Source organism: Lepidothrix coronata, unplaced genomic scaffold (genome assembly GCF_001604755.1).
Source record: "Lepidothrix coronata isolate B3197 unplaced genomic scaffold, Lepidothrix_coronata-1.0 Scaffold372, whole genome shotgun sequence".
Lineage (NCBI taxonomy): Eukaryota > Metazoa > Chordata > Aves > Passeriformes > Pipridae > Lepidothrix > Lepidothrix coronata.
In genome coordinates, this window is record NW_016690552.1 from 56001 (window position 1) to 71573 (window position 15573).

General features: G+C 62.1%; 1 protein-coding gene across 3 annotated transcripts; it reads left to right on the forward strand.

The window, feature by feature from the left end:
* The first annotated feature begins 950 nt into the window (after positions 1–950).
* Positions 951–14099, forward strand: LOXL3 (lysyl oxidase like 3). Of its 3 annotated transcripts, XM_017839061.1 has the most exons (16): positions 951–1018; positions 3554–3875; positions 4772–4935; positions 5299–5510; positions 6028–6081; positions 8561–8620; positions 8876–9095; positions 9424–9604; positions 9903–10057; positions 10784–10957; positions 11509–11671; positions 11958–12201; positions 12786–12901; positions 13041–13177; positions 13606–13717; positions 13922–14099. In XM_017839061.1, exons 1-16 carry the CDS (start codon positions 998–1000, stop codon positions 13993–13995), a joined length of 2409 nt encoding a protein of 802 aa, XP_017694550.1. In that variant the 5' UTR covers positions 951–997; the 3' UTR covers positions 13996–14099. The 3 variants fall into 3 exon arrangements, with proteins under 3 accessions (XP_017694550.1, XP_017694548.1, XP_017694549.1); XM_017839059.1 differs by lacking the exons at positions 6028–6081; positions 8561–8620 and having other exon boundaries at positions 953–1018; XM_017839060.1 differs by lacking the exons at positions 6028–6081; positions 8561–8620; positions 10784–10957 and adding an exon at positions 11103–11258 and having other exon boundaries at positions 955–1018.
* Positions 14100–15573: the final 1474 nt, after the last annotated feature.

The following is a 15573-nucleotide window of genomic DNA, read 5'->3' on the forward strand; positions in this document are numbered from 1 at the left end:
TTGAACAGTCCTTGGGAACTTGCAGCCCCCTCTGGGCCCTGGGCACCCCCGCTTGGCACCGCTCACCCTGCCAGCCCCTGTGCAGGACACCTGGGGGAGCACAGTGATGGTGGGGGCAGTGCCTGGCCATGAGGGCTGCAGGCCCTATCAGGGGGACTCTGTCTGGGGGGGCGTGGAACCACTGTCACTCACCGGGTCAGGCAGAGCCAGTGGGCTGGCATGGGAGCAGGTAGAGCAGTGCTGTGGCTCCTGCTGCCATGTGGGGCTGCCCTCTGCCCCGAAGGGTCCACGTGCCCGTGCCAGCCTCAGCAGCTGAGGGCTGAGGCTGGGGGGTGAAGGGAACCTCAGGGTTTTGGCTCTGCTGGGCTCTTGGACACCCCACCACTAGTGCCAGCTGTGGCCTGGGCTGGGATGTGACTCGAGCCCCACGCACACCCAGCTGGGACATTCCTGAGGTTTCCTGGGCAGTGGCAAGGACCTGGGCTGCTTCCAGGCTCCCACGCCCTGTGCTCACTCCAGCCAGCCCATCCTCCCGAGCCCTTTCCCCTTGCAGTGGAGTGCTGCTGTGCATCTGTGCCTGGGGCAGCATGTTGAGCATGGCACAGTACAAGCCCTGGTCCAAGAAGAGATTGTCCCTGGCTGGAGTGGGCAGCTGGCAGCAGGATGGTTGGGGTGCTGGGGTGGGCTCCCCATCCAGAGCAGCATGCAGGACCGGAGCAAAGCCTGCCAGCGGAGCAAGCAGCCGGGCAGTGTCACACAGCTGGAGAGGAGCAAACGCACAGCTTATGCCTCCGAAAATGGAAAAAGTGATGTGGACAAAGAGAGCCCTGTTAGCCTGACTGCCTGGGACACGGACATGGAGCGTGTTCAGAGAGGGAGGTGGTACAGAAACAGGGAAGAAGCTGTGCTGTGCTGCAGGGAGCTCACCCTGTCAGCCCGGCAGCTGTCCTGGGCTGGGCACGGGAAGGGCTTTGGCCTGCACAGACCTGAGCAGGGCATGTCACTGGGAAACTCCGAGGTGAGTGGCAGAGCTGAGGTGCCAGGGCAGAGGAGGTGCAGTGGGAACAAGGGGCACCGGAGCCTGAGCAGAGTTGAATTGGGACCTGGGAGAAGAGATTACAGACCCTGGAGGTTATGCTGCTGAGTCTCAGTGGGGACTCAGTGCTTTGCCCAAGCACTTTCTAAGGTGCCACATTCTGGTCTGTGGTCCTACGTGATTTGCTCCTCAATGCACAGACTTAAATTTTCCTTGTAGCCAAGGGTATAGGCTGCACGATGCTGCTTTACTGGGCTGTCCAGGTCTGTCCCTGTCCCCATCCCTGCTCCCCGCCCTGTTTTTGTCTCTGCAGTCTGTACGAGGAGGGGACTTTTTTCCTCCTCATGGCACAGTTTTACTTTGGAAAACATGTGATCCTCACCAGAAAGCCCACAGAATGGTGACTGACTTCCCCATGTAACCACATTTTAGTTCCAGCAGGTGACCAGTTTTAATCCACTTAGCAGAAGGTGCACTGATTTTGTTGAGTGCTAATTATTCATTAAAAGGTGGTGCAAGATGAATCGAATGCCTTCCAGTCTCAGCCTGTTGTATCAACACAGTTACTCCAATTAACTGAACCTGTGATCTCATAAAAGGCCATTCCCACTTCCTGACACGGGCTATTTCTGCCGGACTGAGGAGATTGGCATTAATTGTGCTGCTGTCCTTTAGGGTTGTACTGACCCCATTGTGAAACAGCCCAGTGACTGCCCACAGCTGCAGCAGAGCATCCTGCTCACTCAGGGCAAGAGCCGGGGAAGCTCCAGTTCTTGTGTGCTTGCAGCTTTCCCCATGGCACTAGGTGTGTGACAGTTGGCACTGAGGGGGTCCAGATTTGTGTGTCAGGATAGCTCTGGGGGTTTATAATGCTTCCTTTGGGCAAGGCAATGTCCCCTTGGTGACTGATGGGCAGAATAAGTTTTTTTGCTTCTGTGAGTGGTAAACTCATCCCTTTGCTGCTTTCCAGGTGATGTGGAGATGAGGATGGAGCGTTCCCGTCCCATACCCAGAAACCCCCTTTCCTAAGCTGTTGGCAGGGCTGGGGTGGCTCTTTGCACCCGCCCTCCCTTCCTCCTGCCAGGACAGGCTGGGTAAAAGGTTCAGCAGAGCGTTTCCCTGCTGCCTTCCCACAAACGCTTCCTGCTGGGCTCTGCTGTTCTCATGGTGCCAGAGCAGACAGCAGAGGTACTGGTAGCCCAGAGCTGGCTCCCACCAACCCCAGGGGCCCGGGTGCCTGGGCCAGTGCATGCTCCTGCCTGTGCCATGTCCCCACCAGCTCTGTGGTGTCCCCTGTGCCCCAGCTCCGATAGAGGAGAGAGCCAGATCTGTGCTGATGTGATTGCACTGAGGGGGCTGCTGTGCTTCATAGAATCATAGAGTCTATATGGCTGGAAAAGACCTCCAAGATCATCAAGTCCAACCTTTTACCTTTTCAACTAAACTAAGCACTAAGTGCTTAGTCATTCCCACCATTGTATCTGGTGTAGAACTGGGAGCATTGTCAGGATTTGAATTTGTTCTCCTTCCTCTGTGATGCTGCAGATAAATTAGACCTAAAAAGTTGGTGCTTTTTAATATTGTCTTATGACAAAGGCGATGTGTGTGAGTGTGGCGGGCAGGATCTGTGCTTGGGGGGATGTGGGGCACAGAGACGTCCTGCTGGGGGTCTGTCCTGGGGGTGTTTTGGGGTGTGTGCTTTCCCACTGTGGAAGGGACTGGCTGGAAGGGTGGCATGGGACTGCAGTGGTGGGAGGAGGGTGGGTGGCTGTGCTGGTGGTCTTGGGTGAGCATTGGCCTGAGCTTGCTGACAGCGCCTGTGCAGAAATGCTGCTCCTGGGCTATGGGGTCCCTGGGAATGCTGCACCAGGAAGGGAGGGTAGCTCACAGAGAAGAGTTTTCACTATTGTTTGCGATGGGACTGGTGCAGGAATACCACATCTCCCTCAGGTATTCAGGGAGCCACAGATGTTGTTGGAGTAATGGAGAAAGGCAGCACAGGAATGTGAATGCTTTGGCTGCCTTGCTCCTCACAGAGGGCAAGAGCATGGACTGGAATCCTCTGGGCCAGCAGCCATTCACTTCTCTTGCTGGATCGAGCTCCTGGTCGGTCCAGCTGAACTTTCCCTGTGCCCTGGGACTGTTCCAACTCCCTCAGCCCTGGCAGCTGATCCCCCTCCTTCCAGCCACCCCTCTGAGGGTGACACACATCTCCGTGCCTGTCTGTCCTCGCTGCCCTTCGGTGCAGTGGATGTGACCGGGCAGCGCGGTGGGGGCTCAGTAGCAGCTGTTGGCAGAGGGGGCCGTGGAGTGGGGGGCACTGGGCAGAGCCCCTGACAGCCCCAGGGGCGCAGGACCGGTGCAGGAGCTGTGTGCGGGGGCACCGGGCTGGCTCTGGAGGGACAAGGCACGTGGTGTGCTGGTGCTGGGCAGGGGGTTTAGCCAGCAAAGGGCTGGATGGGGGGGCTGGTGTTCCAGCACAGCGTGCACGTGCCCTGACCCTCTCTGCCCCTGCAGAGCCACGCTGCCATGGGAGGCTGCGGCACGTGGGCATGGCGGGAGCTGCTGGTGATGCTGGGCAGCGTGTGGCTGGGGGTGGGCAGCTCCCAGCCCACCCCCCTGGGCCCCACGCACACTCCTGGGCCCCAGCTGAAGTTTCGTCTGGCCGGTTACCCACGCAAGCACAACGAGGGTCGTGTCGAGGTTTTTTACAACGACGAGTGGGGCACCATCTGCGACGACGACTTCACGCTGGGCAACGCGCACGTGCTGTGCCGGCACCTCGGCTTCGTGGCTGCCACCGGCTGGGCCCACAGCGCCAAGTATGGCAAAGGCGTTGGTAAGAGCGGGGTGGTGGGCACAGCCCCCGGCACAGCCCTTGCACTGCCTGGTCCGAGGTGTGTGCCCCAGCAGGTCTGCATGTGCTGCTGGTGGGGCAGGGTGGGGGTGGACAGGGCCCGGGTTTGCCGAGTGCCCAGCAGTGCATGTGTGCACTTGTGTGTGTGTGTGCACATGTGTGTGTGTGCACGTGTGTGTGTGCACGTGTGTGTGTGTGCACGTGTGTGTGCACGTGTGTGTGTGCACGTGTGTGTGCACGTGTGTGTGCGCACGTGTGTGTGTGCACGTGTGTGTGCACGTTGTGTGTGCACGTTGTGTGTGCTCGTGTGTGTGTGCACGTTGTGTGTGCACATGTGTGTGCACGTTGTGTGTGCTCGTGTGTGTGTGCACGTGTGTGCACATGTGTGTGTGCATGTGTGTCTGTGCACGTGTGTGTGTGTGTGCGTGTGTGTGCACGTGTGTGTGTGCATGTGTGTGTGTGTGTGTGTGTCTGTATGCACATGCAAAGTGGACTGGGAACTTCACATGTTTGAATGTGAGCTGCTGTGCAGGTGTGAGGGGCTGTTGCGGGGCTATGCATGGCTTAGGGGGGCCAGTATGGTGGGCTCGGGTTGGTGTAGGCAGAGGTGTAGAGATGTAGTATGTGGAGGGCTGTTCAGAGCCCAGGACATGGGGCTTTATGCATGTTATGTGGGGCTCTATGACTGTCAGAGCAGCCCCCTGGGGAGCTGGAGACTCCCCATTTGCAGATCTCCCACCCAGGGCTTTAGTCTTGGCATTTTGCTGGCCTTGCCTTTGTGCTGGGGGAGCCCCAGTCCAGCTGTGCACCTCCGTGGTCCCTGGCTGTGCTCCTTGGGCACCTTCTCTGTTCCCTCACCCCTGGCCCGTGTCTGGCAGGGCGGATCTGGCTAGACAACGTGAACTGTGCCGGAGGAGAGAAGAGCATCGGGGACTGCAAACACCGGGGCTGGGGCAACAGCGACTGCAGCCATGAGGAAGATGCGGGTGTCATCTGCAAGGATGAGCGCATCCCAGGCTTCAAGGACTCCAATGTCATTGAGGTGAGGAAGCTGATAGCCAGGGTGGGTAGCACCACGCTCCCACAGAGCATCCTGGATGGGTGCCTGGGTGTGGGGTGCTCTGGGCACTCTCCCTCGTGGCGCAGGATCCCAAGGTGACAGGAGGCTTTCCTGGTTGTGCTCCCTGGAGGTGCACCTGGGGACTCAGGGTGATGAGGGGCATGGGCTACACAGGGTCAGGTCCTTGGCCACCCAGGGCCACTAGATGTGGCCGGCAGGGATGCAGGACCTGGCCATCCCTGTGCTTCACCCGTGACTGCACCCTCAGAGCATCCCTGGGAGTGGGCTGGCAGGAGCTGGGGCAGCGGGATGCAGTGTGAGCCAAGGCTGACCTGAGCCCTGCAGACAGAGCAGAGCCACGTGGAGGAGGTCCGCCTGCGGCCGGTGGTGTCGGGGGCCCGGCGGCAGCTGCCGGTGACAGAGGGCATCGTGGAGGTGCGCTACAAGGACAGCTGGGCACAGATCTGTGACGAGGGCTGGGACAGCCACAACAGCCGCGTCATCTGCGGCATGATGGGTTTCCCGGCTGAGAAGAAGGTCAACAGGAACTTCTACAAGTGAGTGAGGCCAGCAGGGAGCCCATGGAGGTGGGATGTTGGAGAATAGCCAGGGGCATGGGGCTGGGGCACAGCTGGGGATGGTGCCAGGGACATGGGGCAGTGCTGGGGGGACAATGGGGGCTGTACTTTTGGGTATTGTGGCTCTCCAGAATCCCTCCCATTCCTGCTGCTCTCCAGTCCGAGTGCCAGCTGGCCATATGGGCACTCACTAACCGAGCCAGGAGTCCGTGGCATGGCTGGGGGGCTGTGGCTGCTCACCTGCCTCATGCCCTACTGCAGAGGCCACTCCAAGAGAGCAGCTTTTGCTCCCTGGCAGTGGTGCAATATCATTTTCCTCTGATGAAGAGTGTGGGGGTTCCCATCCCAAGGGGAGGTTTGCAGTCAAGGCAGGCTGGGATACTCCAGCAGCACTGTGGCCTGGGTGAGGGGCAGGGACACGCTGTCACAGTGGTGCCCAGTGTGGTGCCTGGTGCTGGGTGTGCCCTGACCAGGCAGCTCTAGTGTTGCTCTGCAGGCGGCTGAAGCGAGCAGCCAGGATGAAGGGCCGGAGCCCGAGGCCAGGCAGCAGGTAAGGGGCTGGGGTGCCCCATCTGCTGAGCTGTGGTGGAGCTGGGCTGCCGGGCCCCACTGGTCTCTGCCATCAGAATGGATCCTGGCACAAACAGATCTGGACGGAGCAGACTGAGGGCCTGGGCTGTGCTGGCCCAGTAAGACAAATCCCACCCTGGGTTACCTGCCTGTGTGTGCCGGGCTCCCCAGTTCCCCACGAGAGACGACCTCTCTCCCAGGCTGGCCATGCCTCAAGCAGAGCAGTTCCCATGCTGCACGCCAGGCAGGAGTCCTGGCACAGAGTGAGCAGGATGCCCTGGGAGTGGTGGAGAGGGCTGCAGCATCCTGTGCTGCAGCCCCGTGAGGAGCAGGAGGCCTCGGAGCAGAGCTATCTCTCCTGGTGGATGGGGAGGGAGGGCTGTGGAAATGGGCTGCTTTCTGCAGAAAGCAGCAGTGGGGAAGCTGGAAAGGCTGCACACCCCTCCATTCCCTGGGGGGTGGGCTGGCAGGGGCACCAGAGCCCTTGCTCAGCAGTGCTGGGCACCAGCGGGCTGGGCACAGTGTGGCAGGGCCTGCCCCGAGTGCCGCATCTGCTCGGGGTCTCTTGCATCCTCTGCCTATTCGATCTTGCTGGCTTTCTGCCAGACCCAGGGAATGGTCTGGCTGCCTTTTCCCTCCATCCCTGAATCCTGCTGCTGGGTTTGGTGGTGGGTGCAGTGAGCTGGAGCCCATTCTCTCGGGGCTGTGGAATGGCACCTCTCTTGCCTGAGCCCGCTGCCGCGTGGAGATGTTGCACTGCCCCCAGCACATGGCCTTGCTCTGGTCCCACCACCTTCCCTGGTGCCCTACAGCCATCGCAAGCTCTTCATTGTGACCCTTCCCATGCCTGTGTCACCAACAGCCATCCTTGCCAGCTCCTGCAGCTGCTGATGGGAATCCAGGCAGGATCAGTCCATGGGGTCTCCTCAAACCCCCACCTGCAGGTCCTGCTTGCTGCAGTGTGCTGTTTCCTGGGTGGTTTGGTGCTGACTGCCCCTTTACCAGTGAGTGGGTCCTTCCCCTGCAGCACTGGTCAAAATGCTTTGTGATTCCATGAGGTTGCCATTGGCTCCCATCCCTCTGCCCAGAGCAGGAGCTGGTTCTGGAAACCCACACACTGCTTTGCAGAGGCTGATCAATTTGGGGCTGTGCAACCACAATGATAGGTGGGGCACAGGCTAATCCAGGATGGACGGGACCTTGGGGAGTCCTGGTCCAACTGCCTGCATGGAGCAGGGCTGGCTATGGGTCAGCCCAGAACCTTATCCAGCTGGTTTTTGAAATCTTCCAAGGATGGAGATCCTGCAGCCCTGTGGCCTCTGCTCCAATGCAATACAGCCCTCACGGGGAAAAGGTTTTCCTTACCCCGAGCCTGAACCTTACATTTCCAGTCACGCCTGTTTTCTCTTGTGCTCTTCCCTCCACACTGGAAGAGCCAAGCAGCCCCTCACAGGTGGGGGTCGGCTGCTGCAGTGCCCCTGACCCACGGCAACCCCGACTGGAGCAGCCCGTGCCCCCCTCCCCTGCCACCCCGCTGTCCTGCTGCTCCCCCCGGTCCTCGTGCTGTGTACATAATGTCTTCTTGTCCTGGGGACCCAGAACCAGGTGCAGGATCCAGATGTGGCTTCCTGAATGTGAATGGGCTGATGCCCTCCAGCCATCTGAATCCCAATTCCTGGCAGGCCCGTGCTGTGTCCTGGGGCTCGCTGGGCTGTGCAGGCTGACACCAACCTGCTGCTGGGCTGTGGGGCCAGTGGCCAGGCTTGATTTTGCCTGGTCCCTGAGGGTGTCAGTCCCCTGCCCTGCTTTGGGCCACTTTGCTCTTCATTCCTTGTGGGCTCTGGGGTTTTGGCTCTGTTCTCTGAGGGAAGCAAAGCATTTGAGGATGTTGGGACCACATCTACACTGTGTGTGCACTGGGCCCTGGGCAGCCTCCTCTTCCCAGAGGAAAGCTTGGCCACAGCTTGGCCTGTGCCTGGACCACTCCCTCCGCTGGCAGCAGGTTCTTGCCAGGCTGCAGCCCCTGTGGCCCCGGGCTGAGCACTCACAGCCTGTGCCACTTGCTTGCTGCTGCTTGCCAGGTGTCCTGCTCCCTGGGGGCATGGTGCAGTGACGGGTGTCTGGTGTCTGGATGAGGACACAGAGACACCTCACTCACACCCAACAGATCAAATCGTGGCTGCTGATGTTTGATCTTTTGCTGTGTGACAAGGCAGCGCAGGATGTGGCTGCATCCAGCTCAGTTTCCCTGTGGGATGTGTGCAGGAAACTGCATCATTGCTGCAGAGGGCAGCTGTATCACACTGCTGGCAGCACATGATGCTGTTGCACCCATGTGTGACAAGGTGCCCAGTTAGCCCCAGTGAAGCCAGGGCAGGCCGTGCTCCCTGTGTCACTGCTGCTGGCAGAAGTGACACCTTAGGCCCTGGGCTCTGTGATGGTTGTTTTCTGTTTTCCAGGCTGGCCTCCAAATCTCAGCCTAAACAAAAGCACAGGGAGGACGTAGGGCCCAAGAAGAGGTAAATGGCTCCAGTGGAGAGAGCCTGAGAGCCAAGAGCCCCATGCAATCCCACCAGAGCCTGCGTGTTCCTGTGCTGCTGGGGATGTGGGACAGGTAGTTGGTGAGGGGTGGGTGCCTGACCAGCACTACATGTCACCCTCGAGATGGTAAAAGGGGCACAGGCAGCGCATGCAGCTGCAGGCAGGATGGCTCGTGACACTTTCACTTCCACTGGTCTCGCTGGCTGTGGCTCAGGGCTCCTCCCTCCTTGCAGGCTCTTCACGGAGCGGCAGCAGCTCAACTACCGCCTGCACTCGGTGTCATGCACAGGGACAGAGGTGCATCTCTCCATGTGCACCTTCGAGTTCTACCGAGGCAATGCCTCGGCTGCCTGCAGGGCCGGGATGCCCGCCGTCGTCAGCTGCCTGCCCGGGCCCCTCTTTGCTGCTGGGAATGCCCACAAGAAGAAACAGCGCCAGCAGCAGCAGGGCCAGGTGAGCCCTGTGGAGGGGGGGGACAAGTCCCGTGGTGGCCCAGAGCCAGACACTGCTCCCTGGCTGGGCTCTGTCCCAGGCTGCACTCCAGACTGGGTGTGTGGGTCCCTGGGTACCTGGCTCCAGAGCACGAGGTGGGGCTGGTGCCCTGTCCCTGTTCATCCCAGGAGTCGTGGCCAGCCCTGTGTTGTGCCATGCTGTGCTGTGCCATGCCGTGCAATCAGCACCCCGCCATTCATGCAGTGCCACGCTGGCTGTGCTGTGCCCCGCCGTGCCATCGGCACCACACCGTTCGCGCTGTCCCACACCACCCTGTCCCCTCCCACAGCCCCGGATCCGGCTGAAGGGCGGTGCGAGGGTCGGCGAGGGCCGTGTCGAGGTGCTCAAGAGCAGCGAGTGGGGCACGATCTGTGACGACCGCTGGAACCTGCTGTCGGCCAGCGTGGTGTGCCGGGAGCTGGGCTTTGGCAGCGCCAAGGAGGCCCTCACCGGTGCACGCATGGGCCAAGGTGAGGGTGCCGGGCCGGAGGGGCCAGGCATCCCCTCCTGGGGCTGCACATGAGGCACTTGTCTGGGCTCTGCTGGGCTGGGGGGAGCCACGGCTGGGCTTGTCCCGTGGGCACTGGGCTGCTGGATGCACATGGAGCATCCTGAGGGGACCATGGCCCCTCAACTGCACTGCCCCAGGCAGGAGCTGTGGAGGCTTGAGTGCACCAACTCCCTCGGACGTGCTGAGCGGCCGTGGGGACAGGGAGGCCCCGGCTACCCCCGTGTTATGGGGTCCTGAGTCCTGCTGACCCCTGGCAGGGACGGGACCCATCCACCTTAACGAGGTGCAGTGCCAGGGCACCGAGAAGTCTCTCTGGAGCTGCCCCTTCAGGAACATCACGCAGGAGGACTGCAAGCACACGGAGGACGCAGCTGTCCGCTGCAACATCCCCTACATGGGCTACGAGAACCTGGTGCGCACCACGGGGGGCTCTTGGCAATGGGACCCCAGAGTGGGGAGCTGAGGGAGGCCCATGGGATCCACTTTAGAGGGGCCCCTCGTCTCTCCTCCTCTGCACCCCATACATTTCTCTCTGCCCTGGGAGCTGAGGGATTTTGTGGGTGGGAGTCTCAGGCATCCCTATGAGGGGGAGTTAGAGAGGACGCTGCAGGGGACTTTGGGCACTGTGAGGGGTGATGTGGGGCAGCTGCTCCCTGCTGCTCTCCCTGCTGCCAGCCTGTGCCCACTCCCCAGCAGAAACATCAGAAAAAAAATCGCTGTGGGCAACCAAGAGAGATTTTTTTACCTGTGATGAAACGAGCAAATGAAGCTGTCTGTTCTCATTTGCCCTGGCCCATCATTTCATTCAGTTTGAGCTTTTAATGATTTTTAACTCTCTCATACCTGTCATTTCTGAAATGATACCATTTCAAAATGAACTGTTTTTCCTGCTCTGTTGAGACAATTCCCAAACTCACAACCAATTTCCTTTCCCCCAGTCTGCCAGCCTCAGCAAGTTCCCTGCTGCCCAAAGCTGTGCATTGCTCTGCTCAGTTCCTGGTTGCCCCCTCCCCATGTGCCTGAAGCCCCTGGCCCAGGGCCTGTCAGGCACCACAGCATAGCCCTGGCTGCGTCACTGCATCAGTCCTGGGAGCATCACCCGTAATGGTGATGATGCTGCCACTGCCTCTCTCTGCAGATTCGGCTGAGCGGGGGCCGGAGCCGCTTCGAGGGGCGGGTCGAGGTGGCGGTGGGGGCTGGCGACAGGGACCAGCCCCGCTGGGGTCTGGTCTGCGGTGAAGGCTGGGGTACGCTGGAGGCGATGGTGGCCTGTCGCCAGCTGGGTCTGGGATTCGCTAACCACGGCTTACAAGTAGGTGCCGGCACCAGCTTGGCCAGGGCAGCCAGCAGCCACCACCACTGCTCACGGGGCTGGGGACAGGCACGGACAGGGCTGGGGATGGGCGGGAGGTGGCACGCACAGGGTGCCTGCTCACGGCCCCAGGCCTTCCCCGCAGATCCGCCTGGCCGGCGGGAGGACGGTGTTCGAGGGCCGCGTGGAGGTGAAGCGAGGCAGTAAGTGGGGCACGGTCTGCAGCGATGGCTGGACCACAAAGGAGGCCATGGTGGCCTGTCGTCAGCTCGGCCTGGGCTACTCCCTGCATGCGGTGACGGTAGGTGCCAGCGGGGAGGCCCCCGGTGATGCCCTGGTGAGCACAGACACTGGCGCTTCCTGGACAGCTGTGGGGCTGTCTGGGGACAGAGGCACACGGCCACTCCGTGCTGCAGGACAGGACCCTTGTGGGCAGCCTGGGGCATAGGTAGGGCTGTGCATGGTGGGGGTCTGGCTGCAACCTGGGTGTGAGCGAATCGGGGCAACCGGGCCACCAGCCATGCCACCCACCCTGCCTGGCCCCTCCTCAGGAGACGTGGTACTGGGACGCCAGCAATGTGACAGAGATGGTCATGAGCGGGGTGAAGTGCGCCGGCCACGAGATGTCCCTGAGCCACTGCCAGCACCACGGCGCCAGCCTGAGCTGCAGGAACACGGGCACGCGCTTCGCCGCGGGCATCATCTGCTCCGAGAGTGAGCGGCCACGGGGGCTGCGGGCGGGGGGTGCTGCGGGCAATGGGGGCTGTGAGTGGTGGGGTCTGTGGGCACTGGGGTCTGTGGATGACAGTCCTGTGGGGCCAGGGATGCAGGTAAAGAGGCTGCAGGCAGTGGGGTTTGCAGATGAAGGGGCTGCAGGGTCAGCCCGTGCCCGGCGGATGGGGCCGCGTCCCCCCCGGCCAGTTCAACCCTGCCAGCACTGGGCACTGCCCTGACCCCGCTGAGCAGTGGGGCCTGTCCCAGAGCAGCTGCCTTTTCCCAGCTGCCTCCGACCTGCTGCTGCACGCACCACTGGTGCAGGAGACGGCCTACATCGAGGACCGGCCGCTGCACATGCTGTACTGCGCCGCCGAGGAGAACTGCCTCTCCAGCTCGGCCCGCCTGGCCAACTGGCCCTATGGGCACCGCCGCCTGCTCCGCTTCTCCTCCCAGATCCACAACCACGGCCGTGCCGACTTCCGCCCCAAGGCTGGCCGGCACTCCTGGGTCTGGCACGAGTGCCACCGGTGCGTGTGTGGCACAGGCAGAGACAGGGCGTGGGCAGGGACAGCCTGGGTGGGACGGGGAGAGGGTGATGGTGCTGCTGCAATGGGCTGAGTGAGGGTGACACTGGACAAGGGTGATGCTGGGCAGGGGTGACACTGAGAGAGGGTGACACTGTGTAAGTGTGACACCAAGTGAGAGTGATGCCGGGTGAGGGTAACGCTAGTTGAGGCTGACACTGAGTGAGGTACCATTGCTGCCCCTTGTTTGGCTCAGGGCTGTCCCTGAAGGAGCAGTGTTGGGGCTGGAGGCCTCATAGTGGGCAGGGACAGGGCTGTAGGCTGGGCCCTGTGGCTGAGCCCTCTGCTTGCCTGGGCCATCTGCCTGGGGACAGCTGTGTCCGCTCCCAGGGCAGGACAGAGCTCTGCCCCAACTCACAGTGCTGTGGCCTCCGAGCAGGGGCTGGGGGGACCTTCCTGGTGGTGAGGGGCCAGGCCCTCACCCAGGTGGTGTGGGGGGTTGACACAGGGCAGGGCAAGTCTCCTCTGCCCTGGGGGTCTCTGCCTCTGCCAGGCTCCAGTCAGCAGGCACTGGCTCGCTCCTGCAGGCACTACCACAGCATGGACATCTTCACCCACTACGACATCCTGACCCCCAACGGCACCAAGGTGGCTGAGGGACACAAGGCCAGCTTCTGCCTGGAGGACACCGAGTGCGAGGAAGGTGAGTGACACAGGGCCCTGCAGCACCGTCCCTGCCCGTGTCCCTCTCACAAGGCTGCTGGGGCCAGACTGGGTGGGCATCACAGGGGCTACAGAGGGGAGCTGCAGCAGGGATGAGCTGCATCTCCTCCTGCCTGCAGATGTGGCCAAGCGGTACGAGTGTGCCAACTTCGGGGAGCAGGGCATCACTGTGGGCTGCTGGGACCTGTACCGGCATGACATCGACTGCCAGTGGATCGATATCACTGATGTCAAGCCAGGCAACTACATCCTGCAGGTGCTGGACCTGAGCCGCCCCAGCCCCTCCTGCTACCCTACCATGTGCACCCCCACCCTCTGCCCCTACGCCCCAGATCTCCACATGCCCCAGCAACCTGGCCCTCTCTCCTGCTGGCACTGGGTGGGGCTGGCAGGTGTGCTGCTGTAGGACAGTGCCTGTCCTCATGCCCACAGACACGCAGGGCTGCTCAGACAGGCTTCTGCATGAGTTTTCCAGCTCTGAGCAGTGCTGCTCATGGGCATACGGTGCACAGGGATGGAGCCACCCCAGCACAGTGGCTCCTCGGAGCCCTCAGCACATCCAGGGCAGCTGGGGAGACACATCCTGTGGGGCTGGGGCACAGGGCTCATGTCCTGAGCACAGCTTCACTGAGGCTGGGAAGGTGTGGGACAGGGGGCTGTGCCCTCACTGTCAGTGCCCCACAGGTTGTGATCAACCCCAACTTCGAGGTGGCAGAAAGTGATTTCACCAACAACGCCATGAAATGCAACTGCAAGTACGACGGGCACCGCATCTGGGTGCACAGCTGCCACATCGGTAACGCCCAGGACACGGCCCAGGGGCGAGGGCACGTGGGCAGGGCTGCCCTGGGAGAAGGGCAGCGATGTGGCTGCAGGAGGCAGTGGGGATGGGGGTGGGCAGGGTCTGGGGCTCTGGGGGCAGCTCTCGTGGGAGGGGAGGTGCTAGCAGGATGGGTGACCTGCAGCACCAGAGCTGACAGCTCTTTCTCTCTGCCCGCAGGAGATGCACTCAGCGAGGAGGCCAACAAGCGGTTTGAGCAGTACCCAGGTCAGCTCAACAACCAGATTTCATAGGGCCCCGGACCCCAGAGAGATGGGCATCTCCCTCCCTCACCCCGTACGGGTGGGAGGAAGCCCCTGGGGGCTGGCAGGGAGGCCTCTTGCCCAGCACTGCTGCTGCTGGGGACTGCCCAGGACTTGCCACCGGCTGCCCTTCCCCACCTCGGGGGGCTGGTGCTGGAGGCACCGACACCTGCACCTCCCAGCCTGGGGCCGCCACCCCAACCACTGGCCAGAAGACCGTGCCCACGTTCCCTGGGCTGCGGCACACGGGTACGGTCTGGGAGGTCCTGCACCCCCCACCGCTTCAGTCCTTCCCATTCCAGCAGTACCCCACCTCCCACTCCTCCCTTTCAGCCCTGGTTCCTCTCACTCCACATCCCTCCCCACAGCTCAACCCCTGCGCTGGTCCCAGGACCCACCCTCCATGCAGGGACCGATTCCCCTGCCTGGCCTCAAGAGCCCCTGGTCCCCAGGGATGGTGAGGGTACCCCCGGCTCACAGCGCTGCCCAGGGGTGGCTCATACCCCATCTCTCAGTTGTAATTTTATTTTCTCTATAAAGTTGTTAGTTCTATTTCCCAGTGGCTGCTGGCACTTCTCTGCCCCACGTGGCACAGCTCGTGCTGCAGGGCTGGTTGGCACATTCTGGCACAGAGTGTGGGAGCATCCCCTGGCCAGCCCCTGCACTCCCTTGGATGGTAGAGTGAGGCAGTCCCCCTGTCCACACAGTGCTGGCCCCACACCAGCCCCCTGCCTGCACCCCCCTCAACCAGGCTCCCCCACTCTGGGAGAAGCCCGAGCGGGCGAGAGGAAGGGGCCAGCAGCAGTCCCACGGCACCGCGTCGGGGGAACTGAGGGGTCACTCTGGCACAGCTGGGGTGTGGTGAAGTGCTGGTTCCCCTGCACCAGATCCAGGGCAAATGTTATCAAGCAGAAATCCCACCCTGGGGCTGTGACCCATGAGGACGGGGGGCTCATGACAGAGGGGCTGCCTCGACTTGTGTGGGAGCAGAGCCTGGCAGGGCCAAGACATGCTGGGCAGGGACACTCGGACATGACACAAGGGCCAAGGGAGGCACAGCCCAGCTCTCACACCTCAGCCCGGTGCTCTGGTCGTGCCTGCAGCACACGAGTTGTAGGGACACCAGGCGCTGCCCCCGAGCCCGGGAGGAGGAGGAGGAGAGGGGCAGGCCTTGGCTGGGGCTGTGGAACGCGCTGCGGTCAGCGCAGCCGGAGCAGCTATGCCAGACACGCCGCGATTTCCCCCGCGCCGGCGGCGCTGGCCGGGGCAGCGAATTCCTCCGGCGAGGCCGGGGCTGCTGAAAGGACGCCTGTTCTCGGGGCAGGGGAGCGCCTGGGGGCAGGAGCGCAGTCCGCCCTCGCCGCAGCGCCCCCGAGGAACTGTGCTTCTTTCATTTCCCAGAGTAACAGCCGGGGCCCGGGAGCCCCGTCACGGGCAGGGCCTGGCCCGACACCCGCATTCCTGCCATCGCACCGGGCCCGACACCCGCATTCCTGCCATCGCACCGGGCCCGACACCCGCATTCCTGCCATCGCACCGGGCCCGACACCCGCATTCCTGCCATCGCAC

Coding starts and splice junctions, on each gene's coding strand:
- LOXL3 (XM_017839061.1), top strand. CDS start 998: ATGTCACTGGGAAACTCCGAG. Junction 4,936..5,298: donor AGGACTCCAATGTCATTGAG/GTGAGGAAGCTG, acceptor TGAGCCCTGCAG/ACAGAGCAGAGCCACGTGGA. Junction 10,058..10,783: donor ACATGGGCTACGAGAACCTG/GTGCGCACCACG, acceptor CTCTCTCTGCAG/ATTCGGCTGAGCGGGGGCCG.